The sequence below is a fragment of the Eurytemora carolleeae genome, unplaced genomic scaffold (genome assembly GCF_000591075.1).
Source record: "Eurytemora carolleeae unplaced genomic scaffold, Eaff_2.0 scaffold173, whole genome shotgun sequence".
NCBI classification, from domain to species: domain Eukaryota; kingdom Metazoa; phylum Arthropoda; class Copepoda; order Calanoida; family Temoridae; genus Eurytemora; species Eurytemora carolleeae.
In genome coordinates this window covers 272,055-299,576 of record NW_019396110.1, presented here as the reverse complement: position 1 = coordinate 299,576, position 27,522 = coordinate 272,055, and the positions used below count along the sequence as shown (strand labels likewise).

General features: G+C 30.9%; 2 protein-coding genes across 4 annotated transcripts in view; one reads left to right on the top strand and one right to left on the bottom strand.

Annotated features, from left to right (window-relative positions):
• The window catches only part of LOC111695204 (uncharacterized), a 14,181-nt gene extending 4,175 nt beyond the window's left edge, over nt 1–10,006 (bottom strand). Inside the window, exons 1-3 of one of the 2 annotated variants that reach the window (XM_023464428.1) lie at nt 9,734–10,006; nt 1,877–1,926; nt 158–273 (exon numbers count right to left, since the gene is read on the bottom strand). In XM_023464428.1, coding sequence (XP_023320196.1) covers nt 158–273; nt 1,877–1,926; nt 9,734–9,758 — 191 coding nt within the window. In that variant the 5' untranslated portion in view covers nt 9,759–10,006. Of the gene's footprint in view, nt 1–157; nt 274–1,876; nt 1,927–3,137; nt 3,827–9,733 lie in introns of those variants that run through there. The other variant, XM_023464430.1, reaches the window with a different exon arrangement.
• On the top strand, nt 3,994–27,522 carry LOC111695203 (nck-associated protein 1). Of its 2 annotated transcripts, XM_023464426.1 has the most exons (37): nt 3,994–4,264; nt 4,562–4,617; nt 4,812–4,868; nt 5,232–5,272; nt 6,666–6,813; nt 7,772–7,844; nt 8,485–8,555; nt 8,927–8,979; nt 9,224–9,373; nt 10,101–10,191; nt 10,601–10,667; nt 11,257–11,306; nt 11,474–11,544; nt 12,499–12,557; nt 12,820–12,929; nt 13,681–13,743; nt 13,856–13,919; nt 14,274–14,393; nt 14,507–14,552; nt 14,661–14,776; nt 15,029–15,124; nt 15,547–15,610; nt 16,351–16,384; nt 16,498–16,701; nt 17,433–17,581; nt 18,081–18,134; nt 19,748–19,866; nt 19,965–20,095; nt 21,866–21,943; nt 22,315–22,338; nt 22,396–22,456; nt 22,714–22,772; nt 22,825–22,939; nt 23,596–23,720; nt 24,347–24,414; nt 24,775–24,918; nt 27,220–27,522. In XM_023464426.1, exons 1-37 carry the CDS (start codon nt 4,202–4,204, stop codon nt 27,378–27,380), a joined length of 3,255 nt encoding a protein of 1,084 aa, XP_023320194.1. In that variant the 5' UTR covers nt 3,994–4,201; the 3' UTR covers nt 27,381–27,522. The 2 variants fall into 2 exon arrangements, with proteins under 2 accessions (XP_023320194.1, XP_023320195.1); XM_023464427.1 differs by lacking the exon at nt 18,081–18,134.

The window sequence follows — 27,522 nt, the reverse complement described above, 5'->3', positions numbered from 1 at the left end:
GGAAGACGACTTAAGATTATACATATAAAACATTGGGAACAAAATATCAACCTCTTATCAAAGGAAGACAACTTTAGAATAGATGTAAAACAAAATTAAGTACTTTATCAACGGAAGACGACTTTATATCAGCTGTAATACAGAGGAAAATATTTACCTTTTATCAATGGAAGACGATTTTCCCCTGTTGACCTGAACAGCGAGGTCTGAGAGAGCAATAATGCTGAGAGCCTGCGAGGGCGGCCGGGTCAGAACAGATATATCCAGAGTTATCTAAATATATGATTAATTGATAAATCCAGAGTTATCTAAATATATGATTAATTAATATTTTTACAGAGTTATCTAAATATATGATTAATTAATATTTTTACAGAGTTATCTAAATATATGATTAATTAATATATCCAGAGTTATCTAAATATATCATTAATTAATATATCCAGAGTTATCTAAATATATGATTAATTAATATTTTTACAGAGTTATCTAAATATATGATTAATTGATAAATCCAGAGTTATCTAAATATATGATTAATTAATATATCCAGAGTTATCTAAATATATGATTAATTAATATATCCAGAGTTATCTAAATATATCATTAATTGATATATCCAGAGTTATCTAAATATATGACTAATTAATAAATCCAGAGTTATCTAAATATATGATTAATTGATAAATCCAGAGTTATCTAAATATATGATTAATTAATATATCCAGAGTTATCTAAATATATGATTAATTAATATATCCAGAGTTATCTAAATATATGATTAATTAATATATCCAGAGTTATCTAAATATATCATTAATTAATATATCCAGAGTTATCTAAATATATCATTAATTAATATATCCAGAATTATCTAAATATATGATTAATTAATATATCCAGAGTTATCTAAATATATCATTAATTAATATATCCAGAGTTATCTAAATATATCATTAATTAATATATCCAGAGTTATCTAAATATATCATTAATTAATATATCCAGAGTTACCTAAATACTTTTTTACTTATAATCAAAAATATCACAGCAAATAGTCTTAACATGTGTAATACTTTGCTACACAATACATATGATATTTTTGATTTCCCTGTTTGCCGATTTTACTCCCAAAATAAGTTGTGACTTAAATATTCTCAAATAAATTGAACACTCGCTTCCTACTCTAATTTTGTAATCTCCATATTTTTCTACCGGATGGTTTCAACCCTTAATATTTTACACTTTGACAAAAGGTCATACAAAACTCTAAAATACCAACAGATTTGAGTTTAACCAATTAGACCTTTCCCTGGAGAAAAAGCAAGTTTAACTTATTCTAGATTCATGATCCCTTTATTATTTTGGAGTTTTTGCGATAAGATTTATTGCCACAATATACATTTATTAATTGCCTTCATTTATTACATTTCTTAATTTTTGATTTACTGTATACCAATGTGTAAAGATGTGTTAATAAGAGACAAAGGTCTTTCTAACATGAAATTAGCATTGTAAATGGAATTCTACAAATTGGATTGAAAGAAGCGTTGAAAGTGGACTTCTACAGATTGCAATGAAACTATCATTGAAAGTGGAATCTTACAGATTGGAATGAAAGAAGCGCTGAAAGTGAAATTCTGCAGATTGCAATGAAATTAGCATTGTAAGTGGACTTCTACAGATTGCAATGAAAAAAGTGCTGAAAGTGGAATTCTACAGATTGCAATGAAAGAAGTGCTGAAAGTGGAATTCTACAGATTGCAATGAAATTAGCATTGTATATGGACTTTTACAGATTGCAAGGAAAGAAGTGATGAAAGTGGAATTCAACAGATTGCAATGAAAGAAGTGTTTCATGTTTCACATTTCTAACCTTATGTGGGGAAGTTGGTTGAGAGGACCAGGCAAGATTGGTCGGTAGTCCTAAAATAAGAAGGATTAGTGAGTAGTCCTGAAATAGGAAGGATTAGTAGGTAGTCCTGAAATAAGAAGGATTAGTGGGTAGTCCTGAAATAAGAAGGATTGGTGGGAATCGACCATTTCTTTTTCATTTGCATTCACTGATCTACAAAAAGGATTTTATAACCAAACTTGTTCTCAAACATTGGGGAACTTCAACTGAAATTCAAACCCTTGTAGAAATAAAAATAGTACATTTGTATACCAACTTTCATTTTTTTGCGAACACTCTCTTTAAAGGGATAAAAACTATGATTGGTCAAATAACTCTTACAACGTTTGAACCTTTAAAGATCGCTTTATCACGGTTTCTTATTAAATATCAGATTTCTGTTTTAATTGAAGAATAAAACATAAAAAAGAATTATTTTGAATCGATATTGTTTAAGTTTAAGTTTTTAAACCTTGATATTTTGATATTTGTGGTATTTGTTATTAAACATTTAGATTCTTAACTCAATACATTATAGTTAATATACAATATACTAGGCTTTTAGGGCGCTTTCCGCCTTCTTTACTGTAAATAATTTTAGCTTTTATTGTCGGCCATTTAAAATAATTTTCAAGGGAACTGAGTTTTTGCAACAAACCCAAATTTTCTATTCCCTATATCTCTACAACCAGATGGTGTAAACCTTTGATATTTCAAACTTGGATTATTTAATCTAACATAGTTCATAGTTTGAAAAATTGAAGGTCTACTACTTTGGGTTGAAAAGATTTAAGGATTTGAACATCAAAATTGTTACAAAGACTTAATCCCTTTTGGCTGATTTTTTCTTTCCCCGCGAACTGGCGCATTTTAAAAAATCCAATTATTTTCCAAGGATTTTTTCCAATTTTGATGTTTCATAAACCTTCCCTGGGGTCATGTGAACTCCAACACACAAAATTTGGGAACGATCGGTTGAGCCGTTTTGACGGACAACCAAAGTAGATATAGATATCTACGATCTTTAATATATTGCTTTATATCAAATACTTCTGCAAATAACAGTTTTTCATAGTTTTAAAACTTATAACTAGAAACTTAAAACTTAAAACTTAAAACTTAAAACTTAAAACTTAAAACTTAAAACTTAAAACTTAAAACTTAAAACTTAAAACTTAGATTTATTTGATAAAACTTTGGAGTATTTAATTTTTTTCTCTATTAAAAGATAACCATCATTTACCATTTGCTACTTTAAGCATAGTTCCAGGCTTATTAGGGAAACAATCCGGTCATCTTGGATCAAGGCATACCGGATACTCAGACCATAATCAGTGGATTTTAGAACCCTGAGCAGAGCATAATTAAACCCAGGAGAAGTGAACGTTTTGATCCTGAGTAAGGATTGTAGTAGACTGCAGACAGTGTGGAGAAACCTTCCATGGTTTCGACCACAAGCTTTCTACCGTGTTTATTGGTTAAACTGCATTCTTTTCTTATTATTACGTTTTAGTTTCCATATACTCAAATATTTACATTTTATTCAGAACTATTATTTACAGATTTACAGAACATATTGAAAATATTATTGGTTATATTTGTCATACAACGAATTGTCGAAGAAAACCTACCAGGCTTGAATAAGTTTGGAATTATTGAGATAGGAATTAGATTCATGAATTTTTAATCAGAGATTGTAGAGAAAGCGAACCCCAAGTATCATTCAGAGCGCCAACGATAAATTCAATATTGAATCAAAAAATTTACGTAGATATTAAAAATAGTCTAAATCTTGAAAGTCTGATTTCAAACGAGATGGTTGAGTTTAGATCCTTATTCCAGCCCTTTGGCCTTTATGTTTTGGAGTAAAATTTTTTTTAACTTGGATCGTTTATTTATTACAAAGAAATTGAGTTTTTGTCACAAACTCAAATTTTCTAATCTCTATATTTCTGTAACCGGATGATGTGAACCTTTAATATTTCAAACATAGATTATTTGATCTAACAGAATTCATAGTTTAAAATATTAAAGGTCTACAACATAGGGATAAAAAGATATAGTGATTAGAAAATCAGAGTTTGTGGCAAAAACTTAAATCCTTTATCCGTATATTTTAAGTTAAAAATTGTTTTCATTACTTAAAGTTTTAAAGTTCTATAAATTCTTGGTTTCCGGTTCACAGAAACAAACTTATAAGTTTTCTAAGGTTTTGATAAGAAAGGTTTGATGAGGGTTTAGTGTAACTTGATAAGATACTGATTTAATATCTATTATTTAAACTGAGAACCAAGTTTAAGGTTAAACATGGACGGGTTGGATATTTTCTCTAGTTTACATATTCTACACACAAATCTTCTTGGATTACAGGTTTAATATCTTAGGTTTCAATAGTTTCGTTTTAGTCATTAGTCATACATTTTGACAGCTTAATACTTATTTATTCATTTCTTCAGGTTTAATATGACTCCACATTCATTTCTCCAGTTTTAATTCTTATTCATTCATTTCTTCAGGTTCAATACTAATTAATTCATTTCTCCAGGTTTTACATGTTTCATACTTAGTCATTATTTTTTCAAGGTCTGGAACTTATTTAATTACTTCTCTGGTCACATACTCATTTAATACTCCAGGTTTCAACACACTTTTTCATTAATTTTCTAGGTTCGGATGAACTATATTGAGGATAATGGGAAACTCAGTTTACTAAACAAACTCAGGAATAACTCAAAAGAATTTAAAGCTTAATCAAAATTTGATATATTTCCTTTTTGGGTAATAACAGACAATTTGTCCATGTATATAAATATTTTTTTTTTCGATGCTTGATTATTTGTACTTTAATTTTTGCATGTACATTGTACAGGTTCCTTCAGTACATGAAACGTTGCGTTTGAGGTTTATGTACAATTAGTAAGAAATGTGGAGAGAAAGAGATTACAGAAATGCTTAAAGCTCACAACCCTGCCAGGTACAGTATTTGTATAGTTTTGTCTCACTCAATTTATTTTTCATTTGGTTTAATTATCAGTTTTGTAATAATCTTAGCTTTGGTTGCTGATTTATTTAGTTTTTGTCCTTTTTTAAATAGCAACAATTTCAAATTTGGTAGATTTTTCCATTTTCAAAAGAGTTTTAATTTTTGTCAAACCATTTTGTTTATCCTTAAAATATACAACCCTGAAAATCCTCAATTTTTGTGGGTAACCCTTTACATGAGTAAAATTGCTGGTTTATTAAAAACTGTCAATTTCATCTTTTTTTCATAAGAATTTTCTGGCAATTTATCAAATTGAGGGATGATATCTTGAATTTCTTTAAAATTATTTTTCAGGTTAAAAACTGAACTGTTCCAGGAAATAGAAACGTTATTAGGTAGATTGTTCTCTTTCTGTGTCTAAATATACTTAAAAGAGCAAAAAAAATTTAGACTTTTAAGTTCAAATTATTTAACTGATTATTTAAAATATTTAAACGTTAACATTATTGAACTTTAATATGAACGATCTTAAATACCACGAAAAAAAGATGATTAAGATAAATATCAAAGAATGCTTTAACAAATACAGAGTGTTCTAATAATTTAATTTTTGTTTTAAAGAACTCTAGAAAAGTTGATATCCCTGACTAGAGCATCATATCGTTTAAAGAACTCTAGAAAAGTTGATATCCCTGACTAGAGCATCATATCGTTTAAAGAACTCTAGAAAAGTTGATATCCCTGACTAGAGCATCATATCGTTTAAAGAACTCTAGAAAAGTTGATATCCCTGACTAGAGCATCATATCATTTAAAGAGCTCTAGAAAGTTTAAATCCCTGACTAGAGCATCATATCATTTAACCTTCTCAATTTTCTTCAATTAGTGTCTTTTGTTCACATAGTATATTATCGAAAACACAATTAATATGTTTTGAATTTTTTATAGAAATTAGAAAAGGAATTGAGTCTTTGTAACAAACTCTGATTTTCTAATACCTGTAATTTTTCCACCTGATGGTGTAAACCTTTGATATTTTCAAACTTAGATTTTTTCATCTAACAGAATTCATAGTTTGAAATATCTAAGGTCTACGGCATTGGGTTACAAAGATATAGAAATTAGAAAATCATAGTTTGTGACAAAGACTTATTTCCTTTCTGATAAGTTCTTTTTTTGAATCTTTTTAAAACACATAATTTACATTGGGCACTGGACTAAAAAGGTCTCTAATTCAACAATTTTATATCTTTAGGAATTGTATTTTTATACTTTTTATTATTTAAAATGGAGTTGCAGACCAAAGATTATTTAAGAGGAAAGGCGTGAAAAATGATTTGTGATAGAAATCACAGCTTGCTGGATTAAGGACCGTTTTAAATTCTCGTGATGATTTGTACTAGAAATCACAGCTTGCTGGATTAAGGACCGTTTTAAATCCTCGTGATATTGACTAAACCTAAATTGATTCCATTTTGGGCAACCATTTTGGGCAACCATTTTAGGCAACCATTTTTGGCAACCATTTTGGGCAACCATTTTGGGCAACCATTTTGAAATGGAAATATTGATAAATATTATTTTATACTGGTAAGAATTAATATTTGCAAGCCAGAGTTTGTGCATTTCAAGGCAAATGTAAGTACTTGTTATGAAGCAATTAAATTAACCGTGAATTGTGCATTTTGGTGCAATTCAAACCATAAATTAGGTTTAAGCATATAATCATATTAATAAAATATATGAAAGCAATGAGGAAAAACCAAAAAATTTAATCCTTTTGTTAAGAATCCAAGGATCTTGTATCCGTCGGGTTGGATTTACTCCGGAGAATGGAAAGATCAGGGATGGAGCTGGATCTATCCTTCTCTCCAACCTTATCCTTCCTCACACTAAACCTTGTGACGGATCTGATGGTTCTTCTAAGTTTAATCAGGTTTTTAATATATTTTGGCACGACATGTTTAAAAAAATTTTGACCGAAAGGAATTGAGTTTTTGCCCGAAACTCAAATTTTCCAATCCCTATATCTTTGCAACCTGATAGTGTGAACATTTGATATTTCAAAATTAGACTATTTGAACTAACAGAGTTTGTGCCTAAAACTAGATTCCTTTTCTCTGGATCTCACTTTTTTATATTATATTTTGTCCCTCGCTATTATTATCTTTTAAGATCTTAAAATCTTGAAAAATTTCTTGAAAAAGAGAAAATTTCTGTCCAAAAAAATGTATGCACTTCGAACCAAAATAATCCATATACTAAAGCTTTTTGCTAATATATATATATATTTATAGACACAGTGTTTCGTCCTATTAGGACTCATCAGTATGGCTCAATTCATCAGTTTATTGATTTTGCAGTATTTATATATATATGTTAACAAACGGCTGAACAAAAATGACTGTATTTTTTATGGAACCTATGGGGGTACACCGGGGTTAACAAAGACTATAAAATTGAAAAAATATTCTCTTCTCAAATTCGTTTTTTATTCCACGGACAACGCCGGGAATTTCAGCTAGTTGTTTTGAAAGTATCTAATACATTGTATATCAGGAATATGATACTTATAATATGGAGTGTGAAGAGACTAATAAGTTTCAACGTAAGACTAATTTTTGTGAGCAATTACAGACTTTTAGGAAACATAAAAAAATGTTTGTTTTCCGCAGAATCTTACAGAATTTTACTAACAATTTAAATTTTTTTTATAGAAGAGCAATGTTTAAAACTGAACTAGTCTTGTCCTTGTCTATCATTTAAAAAAATAGTTTTTCAGTTTTTTTTAATAAAAAGCAAACATACACATTATGTGATATTTTATGGGGGAGCGGATGGGAGAAAAGACAGATTGTCTCCTGCCAAATGTAGAGTAAAATCTTTAATTTCAGGAATGTGAAAAATATAAAACTTCTTCCTAAAATTTACTCTAGTCTGGATCCTGTAAGAGAAGATGAAATGAAGGTTATTAAACCTGGAGTTTATCTATTTGTATACTTTGCTTGCCTGTCTGTTTGTTTGTCTGTTTGTTTGTTTGTCTGTTTGTTTGTATCCAATAAAAATCAAAACGGCTGAACCGATCGGGCCCTACCTCGCCTGACCCTAGGGAAGGTTCATGAATGATCGAATTTTAAAGAATTTGCCTCTAACAAAATTTAATTAATCTACCACTGTAAACTAACCAGAATTAAGGAGAAGGTCAAATTCAATTGTTCTTACTGTTACAACTTTGTGACACCGTTGCTCCTTTAGTTCTTATTTTATACACATGTGAAGAAAAGACAATTTATTTGGTTATATATTATGAAATCAAAACATTTTTGATCTTCTCAATAGCTCTTTAATTAATGGAGTTATTCTAAAAACATATAAAATTACAATCTTATGCGCATTTTACTTTAGTTTGACGTGCTACGTTCAGTAACTTTTGAAAATAATACTTCTTGGAATAGTTTATTTTCTGAGCCTCGGCTAAAAATGACCGACACGGTTAATGTTATTGTAAATCTATGGAAATATTTCCATAAAAAAAGAATTATTAATTACAAAATTGGTTTGTTTGTTATTAAAAATCAATTTCTTTATTATTTTAATATTATTCCAGGTCCTGGAGAACTTTCTGGAGAAATATAGTCGTTCAGTTCCTGCTCTGACAACAGAACTTTCTCCATGTAGGTAATTGAAACAGGATACAGGTATAGGATACAGGATGCAAGAAACAGGATACAGGTATAGGATACAAGATGCAAGAAACTGGATACAGGGTACAAAATATGCACATGATGCAGGATGCAGGATGCAGGATGCAGGATACAGTTATATGACATGGTAATCAGGTTACAAGAAAGATGATACAGTTTACAGGATAAGGATAAAAGTTACAAGATACAGGGCACCAGAATACAGGATACCAAATATTTAATACAGGATAAAGAACATGTTATTATAAGCTCAAGATACAGGGTATAGGGCACATGATACACGATACAGGATACTGCAAAATGATACAGAATTTTTAATATTAATAATGTTTCGTCAAATTTTAGAAGGATGTTAGTTCCATGTGTTCTCTCTGCTGGGAAGGTTTTATCTAAACTAGGTGAAGAAAGGTGTTTTTTGCAGAAAACTTAAACTTTCTTATCCGTATATCTCTGCAACTTAATTGTGTAAACCTTTAAAATTTCAAAATTAGAACGTTTAATCTACCAGAATTCATCAAAGGTCAAAGACATGTGGTTGCAAAGAAATAAAAAAATCAGAGTTTGTGGCAAAGCGTCCTTTGATTTCAAAAGTATTTCAAATCCTAGCTTTATCATACAATCTTGAAACATATTTTTCTTCAGAGAATCGTGCCAAGTTGCTGGTTGAAAACCTACTCCAATCCTCCTTCATTCTAATTAACCCGGATGAACTAGACGGAAACACTACAATATCTGATACATTCAACGAGCAAACCCTCTCCAGGGTTGTCTTCTTCTCATTTATCCTTCTAGGTTTAGTTAACATTCTTCTCATTTATTCTTCTAGGTTTAGTTAACATTCTTCTCATTTATCCGTCTAGTTTAGTTAACATTCCTTTCATTTATTCTTCTAGGTTTAGTCAACTATTTAGAAAAAAACTTGTTCAAATAATCAAACAGGGTTACCCACAAAGGATGAGAATATAAAGACGACCTGAATCTTACAAAATACAATAATACCAAGGTTAAATTAAGTCTTTTCTCTTGAATTGCTTGTTTAATGATTTTTCAAAGATTGAAAGAAGTGAAAGTTGCTAAATATTGTGATTATGAGGGATCAGACAATATAATATCCGTACATTTATCTCTGAAGTCTCATCCTTTGTAGGTTACCTTTTATAATGTGTATCATGTACATTTACTTGCGCATTCACTGGTTTTCTGTTTTTTTTAAAACTAGTTTTATTATTCTATTCATTTTCAAGATCCCTGTGATAACAAGTTATTTTGATCTAAAAGATAAACCTGGAAAATCCTTCTTTTATTTCCATGAATTTAATAAATATTTTACACATTTTTAGAATAATGTTTTTGAAATTGAATCCATCAAACTTATCCAGATATATCATGACTCTTCTTAAAACCATATATAAGGTTTTATTTGTCAAAAAATATTGTTCTGTATAATAACACAAGGAAGTACATTTTTGTTAAAGTAAAGCCCTGAAAGATCTCTCAGCTAAATCAATTTATTTGTTAGATTTGCCCTGGAAAGTATCTGGTATAGATGATTCAGGGTTCCAGGTTCTTGAGAAGATTCTATCTGAGAACCTTGCCACCACATTGTTCAGGTCTAATAGAACTAAAAGTATAAAGGACTCTCGCTTTAAATTTTTTTTTATAGATTTAACAATAGCATTTTTCTTTTACATTTGTAAACAATAATAGCCAAGTATTTTTACAGATTTTCAGTTTATGTGAGTAAATTATCAAAATCAAAATGATATTTCAACAATGGAACCGAGTTTATGCAACCTTAGATTTTTCAAATTTAGATTATGTGATCTAACAAAATTCATAATTTGAAATATCAAGGATCTACCACATTGGATTAAAAAGATATGTGGATTAGAAAATCAGATTTTGTAGTAAAGATATTCTAGGTTTAATGACTACCATTTGATGGGATATTTAAAAAAAAAATGCAAAAAATGTGATGAAGGAACATTTGATTTTTCATACTGAGAACCTTTAATCCAGGAACAGTTTTTCCTCATTACATGGAACACTCCTGGAGCTAACTAGGAATAAACCGGATAGGGAGAAGGAAAGAAAAATAAATGCATAAACATTAAATAGTTCCAAACTCTTAACCTCATAACTTAATAATAATAATTATATCTATACTCTGTGTCGCAATGTCTTGGCCTTTGATTTTTGTAGCTCTAGACAAATACATTTTAAAGTTAAAATTTACAAAGTGCTTAAGTTTAAAATGAGTAATTTGCAAAATACTACTTGATTTTTGTTTTAGAGGGTGCACAGTGTGCAGATCTTGGTTTGCATTGAACTCTTAACTTCATAGTTTACCTATCATAGTTTACCTATCATAGTTTACCTATCATGTTTGGAAAATGTTTCAAGACTAAATCTGTCAAATGTTTAGTCATGAAAACTTTTGGTTTTATAAATTCTTGAGTAGATATTGATTGGGTTTATTTTGCTTAATACTTACATTGAAAAGTTTGAACCTTTCAAAAAAAATGAAACTCTTTCGTAACTTTAGGAATATAAAATTCATTTTTTCCTTGTCAATTAATTTCTTCAAGTAAAAGATTTAGCTAAAATCCCCAGATTTGACAAGGGGTCTGATTAATTACTCCAGGTATATATTCACTCCTTTGTCCCCGGAGTAGAACAAGAAAATATCCGTCCTTCAAGGTTGGGAAGAGAAAACAAATTCAAGGTAATTTGTAAAAACAACTTGTGTTATTAAAAATGAATGTTTAGGACGTTTTTTAAAAAGCTTAAATGCAAATAATAAATTGGTGAAGAAACATATTTTCTATTCTCATTAATCAAATATGTAATTTCAAAATATATTTCTTCATCCTTGATTTTAATCATATTTAGTATGAGAAAGGAGCATAAGGAGAAAAGAATGAAACTTGTGATTGTACTGGAGGAGTATTTGTATATTCTAGGAATACATTATATTTCAGTAGGAATATTGGAGGGGATAACCATAGAGAATAGAATATATAGAGAGAAATTTAATGGAAAAAAGTGTAAAACGGCAATTTTGTTGTACTGTTTCCATACTGCAGGTGTACTTCACATATTTATGCTATATAACCTGTTGGGCCCTAGAATATCATTATATAAAAAATCTAAAATTATTGTTAAAAGAAAACCAAATTATGAAATAGGCTGGTTTCATAATTGACCAATGATCATTTCACGAAGACTCTATGCCTTCCACTTCACAAACGATGATTTTCCGTTATAACTATAAATCAAATGATGTTTTTATTCACCTAATTCATTATAAAGTTTATTTAACAGTTTAAAAAATTCGAAATTGAAATGGATAGTCTATGGAATATACTGTATTAATGTACTCTACTGCATATAATTTGTGAACATTTACATGATTTGTACACTTTGAACTCCCTTTCAGGCTGAAAGGGACTGAAAAAATTCATACCGAGAGATTCTTTTAATTCCTCTCTATATATTCTATTCTCTATGGGGATAACATATTTTATTCCACGGCTTTCATTGAACAGAAGTACACTTACGTTCTTCTGAGCCCGTTCTCTCCATAGATAGTGGTCGTGTACTTCACGTACTTTGGGGGACGATATGTTGGCCGCTAGATGTCTCATGCTAAATTCTTATCGAATAGATAGATAATTTCTCCGTTCACTTAACGACCAATATATGAGACGTCAAGTTGTCGACCAATGTAGTTTATGGAAGGAACGGCATCTGATTGGTCATTTGTTCTACACAATGAAGACGATAGTAAAATAATTGACCAGTGAAATTTTTTATTTTAATCAATGCGCAGTAGTCCAATTGAATTCTCCCTCTCTAATTATATTTATTTATCGTAGTATTAGTGAATTTTAACGGAAATAATGATGTATTATAAGAGGATGCTCCTGTTCTAATTGGTCCCAAATTCTTGATGATCATGACGTTTCTATCACAGGTTTAAATCCTACACTTTGCTTTGCTTGTTTAACTATTATACTTGAAAGCTAACGAAGGCTCAGATTTAATTAGATTTTTTTATGATTTATTTAAGTAATCTTATCTTAGCATGCATTAACAACAGATCCCAAGATGAAATTTTAATATTCCAAATATAAGTTGGTTCAGGTTTGAATATGAAGAAAGATCAGGGTTATAAACATTCATTAATTTTAATTAATAAACTTGGTTTAAGCACAATCAAATATTGCTACTTTCAGGCTAACAGTGAACTGAGGTGGTGGGCACTGCATTCAAGCTTTCTCCGTCTTAGAGGAGAAATATTTGAAAATGACGCAGATATAGTTTCTCTAATCTACTACATATTTAGGTAGTTCTCTAATCTACTATATATTCAGGTAGTTCTCTAATCTACTTTATATTCAGGTAGTTCTCTAATCTACTATATATTTAGGTAGTTCTCTAATCTACTACATATTTAGGTAGTTCTCTTATCTACTATATATTCAGGTAGTTCTCTTATCTACTACATATTTAGGTAGTTCTCTTATCTACTACATATTCAGGTAGTTCTCTAATCTACTACATATTTAGGTAGTTCTCTTATCTACTACATATTTAGGTAGTTCTCTAATCTACTACATATTTAGGTAGTTCTCTAATCTACTGTATATTCATGTAGTTATCTAATCTACTATATATTCAGGTAGTTCTCTAATCTACTATATTCAGGTAGTTCTCTAATCTACTACATATTCAGGTAGTTCTCTAATCTACTATATATTTAGGTAGTTCTCTAATCTACTATATATTTCACGCACCTCTGCCCCTTTAGTAAAAGTAAATTCAACCTATATCAAAAGTCTGACCGCGTCAACCTTGTTGCACCGGCTAGTCCTGTCCATAGAGCTAGGTACAGTACAAACTGGGAACGGAAAGGTTGACCCGGATCGGAAATTCAAATGTACTATAACAGCTGCCCGTGATTTAGATAGTTCTTAAATCTACTACATATTTAGGTAGTCAAAATTTTCTAAATCAATTAAAATGCAAATTAAATAAAAAAGTAATGAAATTCTTTTCTAAAAAATACAAAAAATAGCAAACTTTTTGCCTTTTAGATACAAAATCTTGTTAAAACGCAACAGGGATGATCTTCTTCAATATTCTCTCAAATCTCTCAGGAAATTCAGAATCTAAGCAAATGCAGAGAGCCGGCTACAAGTTTATTTTATATGACTATTTTAAAAGTGTTCTGTTTTCGTAATGATGAAGTTTCTGACAGAATTTTCTCAGATCTATTGATGTTAGTGAACTAAGAGAACAACTTGGAAATATTGACTTCAAAGAAGAGTTCCAGGTATATAACATGGTCTAGGAGTAGGGCAGTATCTATAGGTAGTTCTAGGTATATAAAATGGTCTAGGAGTAGGGCAGTATCTATAGGTAGTTCCAGGTATATAACATGGTCTAGGAGTAGGGCAGTATCTATAGGTAGTTACAGGTATAACATATAAGAGGCGGTAGGTTGACAAATTATAAGATACAGGAAACGATTTTTCCCAGGTATATGATCTAGGAGTAAGATACATTCAAGGAATAATTGATGTTAGGACAGGACAAGTATCAAACCTGACTTATTATTAGAATATCGCATTTGTTCAAAGTGTAAAACCAGAGAAGTTTGAATGAGAATTCACATCTTCTCTTTCAGGATGTTATTCTTGAAGCTCTGGATTCTCTTGAGACAATCAAGGATGGAGGAAATATCCCTGATAACTTTGTTCTTCTCTTCTCCAGGCTTCTAACTGTTCTCACGGTCAAACTAGAACAGGGAAGATGGATCATTATTATCGCAAATTTTTTCAATAATAATTAACGCCGTTTATTTTATGTAGTGTGTCCCAACTCAAAAAATAATAAATGAAAATGATATTTTTTCACTAGAGTTCATGTGTCAGCCGAAAATCTCCACAGCTCTATGCTCTTCTAGGAAATTACTTGAATTTTAAAAGATTTATTTAATTCACATAATTTCCAGTTTACTTATGCACAGGTTGATGACAAACTTTTGTTTTTCAAGGTTAATGATTGTTTAAAGAGATTATATGCCTACATGGTCGGATACTCTTGGAGGAACTGGAGAGTTCATTTCAGGGTTTAGATCTATCATTTCTCTATTCTGTCAGGGAATCAGTTGAAGAACTCTTTCTCCAGGTAGGAATTATACCTGGCAGCATTAACCAAATCCAGCAACAGTTCTGCAATCTAGGGTCAGAAAATAATTGTTGCATAGATATATTAAGATTAAAAAGTGGGCCTATATAGACAGAGAGAAAAATGTTGGACTAAACAAAATATAACAATTTCCTGTTTTATGGCAATAAATGTTCAAAGGTTTAAAACTTTGCCAACATAAAAAATCACTATTTTCTCACACATTGTCCATTGTCCAAACTATCTTTTCAGTGTAAATCAGTGATCCATCCCAACCTAACTCAACTAATAGCCTTTCCAGCGCTCTGCCAGGATCTTCCCAAGATTCTATCAACTAAATGTTCTGAGGTAGAAATTTATATCTGCATAGATTGTAGTTTTTGTAAAAGAAACGGTATTCTAATATCTTATTGAAGCCTATAAAAATATAGGGCACTTTTAAACACTTTTAAACACTCTTAAAAACGTTTCAACACTTTTAAACACTTTTAAACAAGGATTTGAGTATTTGCACCAAAATCACATCTTCTAATCCCTATATCTTTCGAACCTGATGGCGTTAATCTTTGATATGTTAAACTTACGTTATTTGTTGAAACAGAATTCATGGTTTACAGAATTGGGTTGCAAAGATAAAGGGATTTAAAAATCAGAGTTTGTGGCAATGACTCAATTCCTTTCTGTTTAAATATTTTTAAACTGATCATAAAAGATTCAAAAGTTTTGCCTCAAAAGAAAAGATCTTCTGATTCTATACTTTGCTATGGAAGGAGTATGAAGTAGTGGTCACCGAATGTAATAGTCTTGCAACTCAGTTTCTTCAGGCCATTGTAGGTAATACATTTTTTAGATATATCACGAACTTACCTATTTAAATATATAAATTTATAAATATATAAATATAAATTTTAGAAAATCATAATTAAAACTTGATTCACTCTTTGAGATAAGGAATTGAGTCTTTGCCACAAACTCTGATTTTCTAATCTCTTTTTTTGCAACCCAATGTCGTAGAACTTCGATATTTCAAACTATAAAGTCTGTAAGATCAAAAAGTCTAAGTTTGAAATATCAAAGAATTATAAATTTATAGAATCATAAAATTACCTTTATAAAATATATATTCAACAAAATACTAATTAAACGAAATCCACTCTGTGAGATAATTTTATACTAATAATGGATTCTTTTATTTGTGAATCTATTAACAATAAAAACCTAAAAGTAACATTGGTTGAATATACAAAATAAAGAGAATGGATTTGTCTGAATGAATATTTAAGCAATACTAAAATTTATTTTTATAAATATTTTTTGTAGGAAACCTGATTAAAGATCTAAATAAATATGTTTTGTAGGAAACCTGATTAAAGATCTGGAAAAATATGTTTGGTAGGAAACCTGATTAAAGATCTAAATAAATATGTTTTGTAGGAAACCTGATTAAAGATCTAGAAAAATATGTTTGGTAGGAAACCTGATTAAAGATCTGAATAAATATGTTTTGTAGGAAACCTGATTAAAGATCTAAATAAATATGTTTTTTAGGAAACCTGATTAAAGATCTTTTGTAGGAAACCTGATTAAAGATCTGGATAAATATGTCAGGGAACCACCACCTGCCTTAAATTAACATATCAACATATTTAAAAATAAAAATAATTATATATTACCTAATCATGACTAAAGACAATTGTGTGGGTTTATGGTTAAACTACTAGAGCTGAACTCCAAGCTCAAGATGAACTTCAACCCTGGAGAGCAGCAACCAAGGTTCATCAGAAGATCTCCGGAAAGAGAAGGAAGGGGAAGAAGGTGGAAGGAGAAGAGGAAGAGGAGGATGTAGAGAAGGAAATAATCCGTAAAATATCTGCTGCTGAGAAACAGGATAAATCATCGAATAAAAAGGAAAAAACTTTCTCTAGGTAAAATTATGCTAATTTGAATTTTAGAAAAAGTTTTAGGAAAAATATGCTAACATTTTGGCGGCGTACTCTTAAGAGAATCTCAACTTTCAATTCTTTTCAGAAATATATGAAAAAAAGATATCTTTGATTCATATAATTAAAGTATGTAAAAATAGGTCCTAGCTCTACTCTTTCTAATCTTTCATTTTTACAAGATGGGTGTTGTTCTTAATCCCCTGTTCTCTGATCCTCCCCAACTCCTGATCTGGGTTTCCCCTTACTAGTTGTATGGTCTCACCCGTCATGTGTTTTATTTCAGGATATAGCATTCAAACAGCTATGCTAGCTATATCCTTTTGCTATTCTAAATAGAAGAAACAATTTTTTCTAACAATTTTGTAAATTTAACTGATATTTAGCCATAAACGTTATATATATTATTATTATACTTTTATTGCCATATTTGATTTTTCTTATCTCGCATTTTTGGTACACGTTCCATAACCCAGATTATACACAATGTATCTAATTTTTCTAACGTAGATTCCTTTGTAAACAGCTGGTTATTACTTAGGCCTTGGTAAATAAAAGATTATTGAAAACAGTTCAAATTTTATTTATTTGAATAGTAGATCAAAATCTACATTTAAAAAAAACAAAGAAAAATCCATTCTGAAAACATGCAAATGAGGTGTAAAACCACTAGAAATATGATTTTCATAAAGAAAGATATAAACATAAATGATTAGGTCTGAAACGCAAGGTATACTTCGGCAGAATATCGTAGAGCTTGAAGAATGCTGTCTCCAGGTGGAATGTATCCATGTAGGTCAACACATGTATTCACCTCCAGCCTTCCTTGCAAACAGAATCAAACTCTACATCAACAACTTTATTGGTTAGTTACAAACACAATACTCTAATACAGTCATCATCGTATATAAATTAATATACTGAAGACGACTTTTAATTTTAATTTTTGATTTCAAGTTTTTATGCAGCATGGATTGGCTGTAAAGTAACAGCTTCTCTATGTTTACTTTAAACTTGTAATATGGTAAAATATTGTTATAAATCAAAACTTAAATAGAAAAGACCTCTTCATTGTATTGATATAAACGCCGACCTAAAAACAATTAAGATTAAAATGAAGAGATATCCGGCAAGCAGAATTGGAAAAAAAAATTTATATGGGTAGGCGGGGTTTGCTTAGAAAATTATCTTCATTTAAATCCAATCCATACCGCCTCTGCCCATTTGATTATATTAGCTGTATTCAGGGACAAATGCAATTTTTTTGTTCTTTAAAGAAAATATTTTGTTGTCACAACCTTTTTGACTTATTCTAAACGTGGTGATATTAAAAAGAAGATATTTGTTTGAAATCAAATATTTAGTTGAAAGTATCCAATATCCTGTTCTTCCATCTCAAGCATTCAACAAAATATCAGGTTTCTAAATATATCTTTTACCTACAACGGTGGTCCTTTATTTTGTATAAAATGGAATACAACGACGACCTCTAAAGCAAAAGTTTTCCACAAATGATGCCCTTTCTTTTCCACGATATGCAGCAATTTAGCTTTTGTGGTTAAAAAGACATTCACAACATTGGCTTTACAAAGTTCAGTTCAGTTTTCCAAACCTTAGTTTAGTCTTAATACTTAGTTCAGGTTTCTAAACCTTAGTTTAATCTAAATTTTTAGCTCAGTCTTCTGAACCTTACTTTAGTCTAAAAAATCCGGTTCATTTTTCTAAACCCTAGTTTAGTCTAAAAACTTCAGTTAAGATTTCTAAACCTTTGTTTAGTCTAAGCGAGGGAGGGGGTGCAGAGGCGCCAAGAACCCAGCAAAAATGACCTCCGAGCCTCCAGATTTGCAGAATGATCTCCAGGCCCTGCGAAACCGTCTCCATGTCTCTCGCTAGTTCTACGAGCCTTCATCATTTTGTCTTCACACCCCGCATTTTAATCTCCGCTTCTTTTTTTGTATTTTTTTTTACAATTTATAACTTAACCAACCAAAAATCAAAATATTTCTCTTCATAGTAGTTTTGCAATAGTTTAAAGAATCGTTTAATCGACACATTTGAAGTATTAATTCATTCAATTGATCCAAAGTTTGTTTTTTGTAAAAAGTTTACATAAAAGATGGTATGCGTAAAAGACGACCTTTATAAAATACTTTAATATCTTTGAAGACATCATGATTTGAAGATTATGTTAACTCTATTGAGTCCTTAGCATTAAATTTTATCATAAGATGCAAATTAATGAGGGTCCGCCCTATAGTAACAGGTAAAGTGACAGGTAGATGATTGACTAAACAGGTTTCACGACGCTGCCCTGTCCTGTTGATATAGCATGTTATAGATATTTATGCTATTTTAATTTTTTTTCTTCAACTTAAAAAAAATAGTTCTTCAATGTTTTCTGAAGCATTCAATAAAAGCACAAATTCAAGGATTTCACAAAAACTACTGTGTTTTGTAAGTTGCTGCTGATATAGTTTGATTCATACATGAAACCCCTGTGAAATAATAAAAAATTTGTCTTTATACAAATCTTTATACAAAACTGCAATAGTTCTTCACAATTTAAGGAATTTGTGAAATTCAGAAAAACAAAAATGAAATCTTTAATCTCCATTAAAATGGACTTTTTAATACAGTTTGTTAATGTTTCATTGTAAACTCTTTTATTATGTTGAGATTTTTCGAAAAAAAAGGCTTTTGGTTGATGTAAAAGCCAAATATTTTTTGTTGATGACCAAAATGCGGGGCGTGGAGACAGAATGGCGGAGGCTCGGAGACGTAGTAAGAGGCACGGAGACGGTTTTTCTGGGCCTGGAGTTCATTTTGCAAATCTGGAGGCTCGGAGGTCATTTTTGCAGGGCGCATGGCGCCTCTGCGCACCCTCCCTCTTTCAGCTTTAGTTTTCAGGTTATAAGCTTTGCAGTACGGTTGAAAAGCTTGAGTTCAATTTATAAGCTTTCTTATCGTTTAGTTTTTAGAAACTTCAAAAATAATTTCACTTTTTTAAATATTTTTTTTAAAAACTCTATAGGTATGCTGAGAAGTGTTGGAAATTGTACGGTAGGACTAGAGATTTGTTCCTTGTACCGAGATGTAATGATGGATCTTCAGGATACTAAACCTACAACTCTGGATCTTTATGTAACCAAGGAATGTTGAAGAAAGAGATGCTTTTAAGGTTTTCATTAACTTGTCATATTAAACTTTTTTTTCTTTTTTTTTGGTATGATTCTTCAACATTTATCTAGTATTTAGAGGAGGTAACGAAAACCATCCTGGCCCCAAACTGTCACTTTAACAGCCTTCTCAATTGCTTCTGTATCCTTAACAATAAAATGGAGATACAGTATACTAGAATACAAGAGTTAACTAGCTCCAGGTAGTTACAGTATACTAGGATACAAGAGTTAACTAGCTCCAGGTAGATACAGTATACTAGGATACAAGAATTAACTAGCTCCAGGTAGATACAGTATACTAGGATACAAGAATTAACTAGCTCCAGGTAGATACAGTATACTAGGATACAAGAGTTAACTAGCTCCAGGTAGATACAGTATACTAGGATACAAGTTAAGAGTTAACTAGCTCCAGGTAGATACAGTATACTAGNCCCCCCCCTCCTCCCTGGATTCTGAGTTTGAATGATGAATGTTTGAGGTTTGGAAGGTCTGTACTCCTTAAATAACCCTGATATTTAGGTCACCTCTGTCAACCCTGACACCCCAGCAATAAATTAACAAAGCTGCAAATAAATTTAACAAATGCATTATAATGAGGTTGAAATATAATTGATGATAATTTTACAGACTTTCCAAACTTTCAGGAGTAAAAAGAAAATGCATGAATATAGATTTTTTTTCACTTTCGGAACAGAAAAATAATCTTGGGGAAAAAATCGAAAAGGGAAAATAATAAAATGAGACTTAATTCACGGGATCCAAGTTTCAGTCAAAACAAAAGTTATTTAAGTGCTTTTTAAAAACCGGAAATAAGAGTCCATGGAGACTAATTTGATTTTAACTTTGAAATTGAGAAATGTTTGATTTTTAACGTAACATTTATATAATTTAACTTTTAAATATAAAAATACTATTCGGAGACCTAAAATTCATTTTTGAGTCCCAGTGATTTAGGATAACAATAATATGGGGAAATCAATACTAGAAGAGGACAAAAATATTTTAAAGTAATACTAGAAGAGGACAAGAATATCTCAAAGCAATACTAGAAGAGGACAAGAATATCTTAAACCAATACTAGAAGAGGACAAGAATATCTTAAATCAATACTAGAAGAGGACAAGAATATCTTAAAGCAATACTAGAAGAGGACAAGAATATCTTAGCCCAGGGAAGGTTTATGAATCATCAAAATTTCAAATATTTGTCTTCATCAAAATTCGATCGTCATTAAATTTTTTAAAATTTTGAAAATCCGCGAATTATTTTTGTTTTGTTTTACGATGTACACAAAGAGAACATGTTCACAACTAATTTAGAAGATGGGCGCGAAGCGCCCTCTAAGGCTAGTATTTTAAATATTATAATGTATTTTCTGGAAGTTACAGAAAATAAATATTTTTAGTTGAATTTTCAAATACCGCACTAGACGAACTAGACTAGACATGGAATATTCAGAATTTAGTGAAATACAGGGTGTCCCAATAAACATGGGAATTAAGTGACTACTTTTATATCGTCTTCGATCCATGCGGCATTTTTTTCATGAACACAATTATTGTGCAATTTTCCAGTTTCTAAAGTCGAAAACGCCTGGTCTTCAGATTAGGAAAATGTGTTCTACTATTTTTTTATCTTCAAAATTGACGGAAATATTGCAAAATTTGCAACAAAAAAATATTATGTACTAAATCAAAATTGTCTTAATATCTAATATCTTCGTCAATTTTTAAATAAAGGTAGACACCTTTATGAAAACACGTAAAACGTACACAGTACAGCCTTGGTTTTACAATTTCTTTGCCATGCATAAATATCAGAAATCAAAGACGACTTTCAAGTTGTCTCTCAATTCCCATGTTTATTGGAACACCCTGTATGTGAGATCAATTGCGTCAGAATTGATCGATGATCAAATAGAATATTTAAAAGGTAACGTTCCTTGATTAATAAATCTCCTTCTCTAGTGATCTGACCGGCCTGGTTGAGTTGACAGGATTAAACGGGATTAAGAGTATTTACTCCTTTTTACAGTCCAGGATTAGGAATAGAATAGAATACTGTAAACTTTAAGCATAAAACCACGACGAATGGGATAATTAAGAAACTATTAGAGCCTCTTAAAGGGACTGTGGACGTAATTATGACCTTTAATATGTATATTAGCATGTCCGATTCACTTTCAACCACTTTATAAGTTTAGGGTCAATTGAAATTATGTGTACAGTCCCTTAGATCTAATATATGCATAAATGGTAAACAATAGAAATAGGAAGGTCTGCAATCTTATTGCCCTTTTTACACATAAATGTGTCATCACAAAAAAGGACGGAGAAAAGAATGTGTTTTAATATATATTTCCAGTATTTGTTTAACTTTTTTGCTATTTTACACGGATTTCTATTTAATCTATCAGTGATGGTTTAGAGAAGGTTTTCAGGTTAGAATTAGATTTTTTATATGATTGGATAAATATAATTCAGAACCATATCCGTAGTCACATTGAGTCTGGAGAAGATACTGATCCTAAACCTGACTTCATCGAACCAGCAATACAGGTATATACCTATAATATATATACACGGGGAAACTTTTAGTCGTCTTTGATTTACGCGATATATCATGAACAAAATGATTTAGTAAAATTACTCTTGCACAATTAAGACCAAAAACTCTTAGTTTCGGGATTTCCAAAAAGTAGAATGTTATTTTTCAAGTCGTATTTTAATTCCTATGTTACTGGGACACCGTATATTGTACAGGAGAAATGAACAGTGTGGAAGGGAAACTGAGATAAAAAAGATTATGTGTAAAGGTTGGGAAGATGATTAAACTTCTGGAACTAGTTGAAGAAAACTGTCTCGATGTATCCAGGTAACTTAGAGAACTTTTTATTCAGAAACAAGAAATAATCTGTGTTCTTTAGATCACGTTGTAAGTTTATGGTGGAGCTCTGGGAGTATATTTTAAACTCCTGTCCTTCTCACCTTCCTGTTCCTATAGAGCTCCTCCAGATAGGAGCAGTCCTTGGATGCACACAGGTTAGTTCCTGCTCTTCCTATCTTCCTGTTCCTATAGAGCTACTCCAGATAGGAGCAGTCCTTGGATGTACACAGGTTAGTTCCTGTTCTTCCTACTTTCCTGTTCCTATAAAGCTCCTCCAGATAGGAGCAGTCCTTGGATGCACACAGGTTAGTTTCTGTTCTACCTATCTTCCTGTTCCTATAGAGCTCCTCCAGATAGGAGTAGTCCTTGGATGCACACAGGTTAGTTCCTGTTCTTCCTACTTTCCTGTTCCTATAAAGCTCCTCCAGATAGGAGCAGTCCTTGGATGCACACAGGTTAGTTCCTGTTCTTTCTATTCTTCCTGTTCCTATAGATCTACTCCAGATAGGAGCAATCCTTGGATGTACACAGGTTAGTTCCTGCTCTTCCTATCTTCCTGTTCCTATAGAGCTACTTCAGATAGGAGCAGTCCTTGGATGCACACAGGTTAGTTCCTGTTCTTCCTATCTTCCTGTTCCTATAGAGCTACTCCAGATAGGAGCAGTCCTTGGATGTACACAGGTTAGTTTCTGTTCTACCTATCTTCCTGTTCCTATAGAGCTACTCCAGATAGGATTGGGTCCAACATTCGTCTTCCCATTCCATAATGTTTTGAGTCTAATTTTAATATATTTTTTTTAAATTTGTTTAGACAAACATGATACTGGTTCGGGAGAAATGGAACGACTCTAGATCAGACCTTAAGAAGGATCGGAGTAATCTAGTCTCAGCTTTCACTAGGGTTATACCAATACTCTCCAGGCTACAGACATCAAGGTAAACTTGCTCCAGGTTGTATGTTTCTTGGACTCCACATACACAATAGGAGTTTCAGTAAACATGGCAAATAATATTTCTTAATCTAAAAACTTGTCTTTACCACTTAACAAATATTCACAGTGAACCTAAGTGTGCAAAAAATCATTTTTCGATTTTTCCAATTACTCTTTTAAACTGAAACCAAATACAATAGTTTTGCAGTACGATAAAACCAAAAAACAATTTTCAAGGCTGCCTAGATATCTGTGTACTTTTATATTAAAAAATAGGATAACATCGTTCCAAATTTCCAATTTATCTGTAGTATATTAGGATAGAAATATATAAACCTCTGCCAATAAACTCTATGATTAAAAGTTTCGATATTTGTTCGAAAGTTTTTACTCTTGTGGCGATGTTAAAAATATTGTACAATTTGTTAATAACGGAAAGGAATATTGGTATTGGTGGTTTTATTATTTTAAACATTTTAGACAAAAAAATACGAACAAAATTATTTTAATGAACCAACAAAAAATACTTTAAGTATTCCAACTGATAAAAAAAAATTTTCTAAAGAAGAAAAATGATGAAGTATTGTAAAGTTCTAAAGATGAAAATTAATAATTTTATTTGGTTTTCAGATTCTTCCTTGTTTCTCCGTCTCAGAAGGATGGTCTCATCACTCATCAAAATAGTTTGGAATTTTTAGGTTTATTTTTTATACAAAATTTAAGGATGGACTTCCTTTTTTCCTTGATTTTTACAAACTGTGTGTTCAAAATACAACCTTTTTGTCTAATCTGTTCAAAAATTTGACTCAGTGATTTTTCAAAATGAACTGTTAACTGACCACAAAACTCTAATTTTCTAATCCCTATAACTTTGCAACCTGATGTCGTAGAGATCTTTGATATTTTAAACTTTAATTTCTTTTAGATCATCAAATAGTCAAAATTTGAAGTATCAAAAGTTAAAAATGTCAACAGTTGCAAAATGTAGGAATTAACCACAGTTTGAGGCAAGTAATCAATTTCTTTGCACCATCAGGCATTTATTTGTGTCTTTTTAGTAACTGCTCTGTCTCTGGTTGTATCTCGGCTTGAACCTGAGGATACTGCGAGAATACAAAATGTCGTCTTTGCTCCGATGGAACATCTCCAACCTTCGGCTCTCTCTCTTATCATTCTCATTCATTCGTTCTTCACACAACAAGGTTTGATATCATTTTCTTGGGAAATACAAGTTTTAAAATCCTGATGGGCTGAATAATGAATACGGATGAAAATCCTGATGGGTTGAATAATGAATACGGATAAAAATGATTAAAATGAAAAATCATATTTAACTGATGATGGACTAACCACTAACCAAGGGCTAAATACGTTCGGTGTCAATTTGAATTCAATCGCGTTTCGGTCTATATTTCAACAATCTTTAAATTTTCAGGTTTGTCTTTTTATACTTTTTCATTTGAAAACTCATCACCGACAAAAAAGTAAAAACGGAAAAAACGAAAATTGGTCAAATTGAGAAAGTCGAAGCTTGCTAGGACAAGATCAAGGACCGTAACTGTTAAATCTGTTAATAATGTTAACTGAACCTTTACTACCCACATTTATATAGTTTTATATCTTTGTTATAACCTTAAGTGGGGGAGGTATTGGAATTTAGATAATTTTTCTAATATTTCCTATATTTAAAATATAAATGTGGTAAAAACTATCATTATTTTCGTCAAAACAGGTAGACCACATTTTGAAAATCCCAGTATCAATTGAATATGTCAAATAAAAAAAAACATGTATTTTTCTGCAGTAATACCTGTAACAGATATCAACACAAATAAGTAAATAGATATAAGTAAAGTTACTGCAGGAGATGAGCTTAGAAAGCCTATAATTCCCTGAAGTCCTTATACATAAATACATATTGAAATATGATGGTTATTGCTTGAATATGTTTTTAACTTTATCGGAAAATCAAATGAATTTAGAGAAGATAAAAGTCATCATTTAATTTCTAGGTTTTTTGGTATGTACATACAAACATACATATGTACAGACATACATACATATGTACATACATACATACATATGTACATACAAACATACATATGTACATACATACATACATATGTACATACAGGATTACCCACAAAGAATGAGACTGTAAAGACGACCCAAAGCCTTGGTTTTTGGCTCCTGCATTTAATTGAGTATTTTGATTAAATCAGCACAGAAATAAGCCAGTTTTGGCCTACAAGGAACTCTAAATGCAAGAAACGGTGAGTCGGATTATTGAATGATTCTAAAGATGATTTTTATATCCCCTTCTCTCTTTTATTCTAACTTGACAATAATACCTTCATCCTTTTCAAAATGTCGTCTTCATTCCTATTTAACATTTTTATCCACTAAATCACTTATTCTCTTATAGTTTTACACACACGTATTTTATTCTATCTTTATCTTTATACTAAACTTCAATATTTTGCTTATTCTCTTTCAATACAGTGGTTCTCAAAAAACATCTATTCCTTTCCCCAATCTTTCCAATCACTCTAACTACCAATATAAGAACCCTTATTTTCATCCTAGCTCTCATTGATTCCTAATCCCAAATCTTCCAATCCCAAATTTCTCTGCAGCTTATTTTCATCCCAATCCCAACTTCCTCTTTAGTTGATATCCTTTCCAATTCCCAACCTATTTTACCTACTCCCAATTGGTTCTATCTTATTGATATACGATACCTTATTCCCAATCCCAATAGTTTGGATTTTATGTAAAAGTTACGACACTATAAACTTTTTATATCATGCTTTATTTATGACAAATGACAATTGACAAGAAAATATGAATTTTAGAAGTATTAGACAGAAATAAGCCTGTGCAAAAAACCAGCCTGTGTGAATATTTTGCGCAGTATTATGCTGCCTAGCTAAAAGGGTGTTTAGATCCCTTGAAACAAAAGTTATTAATATGTTTTCATGTTTTCACTTTTATATCTTTTTTAAGCCTAAAAGTGTTTATATTGTCAAATATTACTATCTTTAAATTTGCCCTGCATTTGGCAATCTGCAAAAAGCAGGCTAGACACAGTCGATATAGAACCAGTAAAGAGGAAGGATTCAAGATGTAACTCCTACAAAGAAGAAAAGAACTGTTCGACCCGATCTGATCAATATATACTTCTTTAATTTGCAACCACATCGATTCTTAGAGAGAGAGAGAACATCATATTGCTGGTTAAAGATTAAGAAGTCTTTTATATATATCTGGTTATATTTTTTCTACCATCTCAAGCTACCCTCCCCAACTCAACTTCCCAAAATACTTCCTCGCCAATCATTCATATATCTTTCTCATTTTCTGAGACAACGGACTAAGTAAATTCTGTTCAGTCGTCTCTGAAGTCTCATCCTTTGTGGGTATTTATAAATATTAAGCCTTCCATGAAACATAATCATAATTAGGACTGAAAAAAGACAAAAATTAAATTAAAATGCTTTTAGGTGTGTTCGAAAATGGAGTCCCTTACAACCTAACCAGAGTATCCAATAGTCTGACTGGGTTAAATGTTAATCCTGCTCCGGATATACCTAATATCAACCAGGAGATCAGATCAAAAAGAATTTCAAAGTTTCTTAAAGATTATCATAAAATCATAGATTAATCATTATTGCCTGTTTGTCTTTGCTTACTCTTAGAAGTATTTGTTCTCATCTTTTTCTAAAAAGTAGGTTTTGATTTGTTGAAAAATGAAGGATGTAAATGTAATCCAAAAAACTATTTTAATATATCTATTATGATTTTGA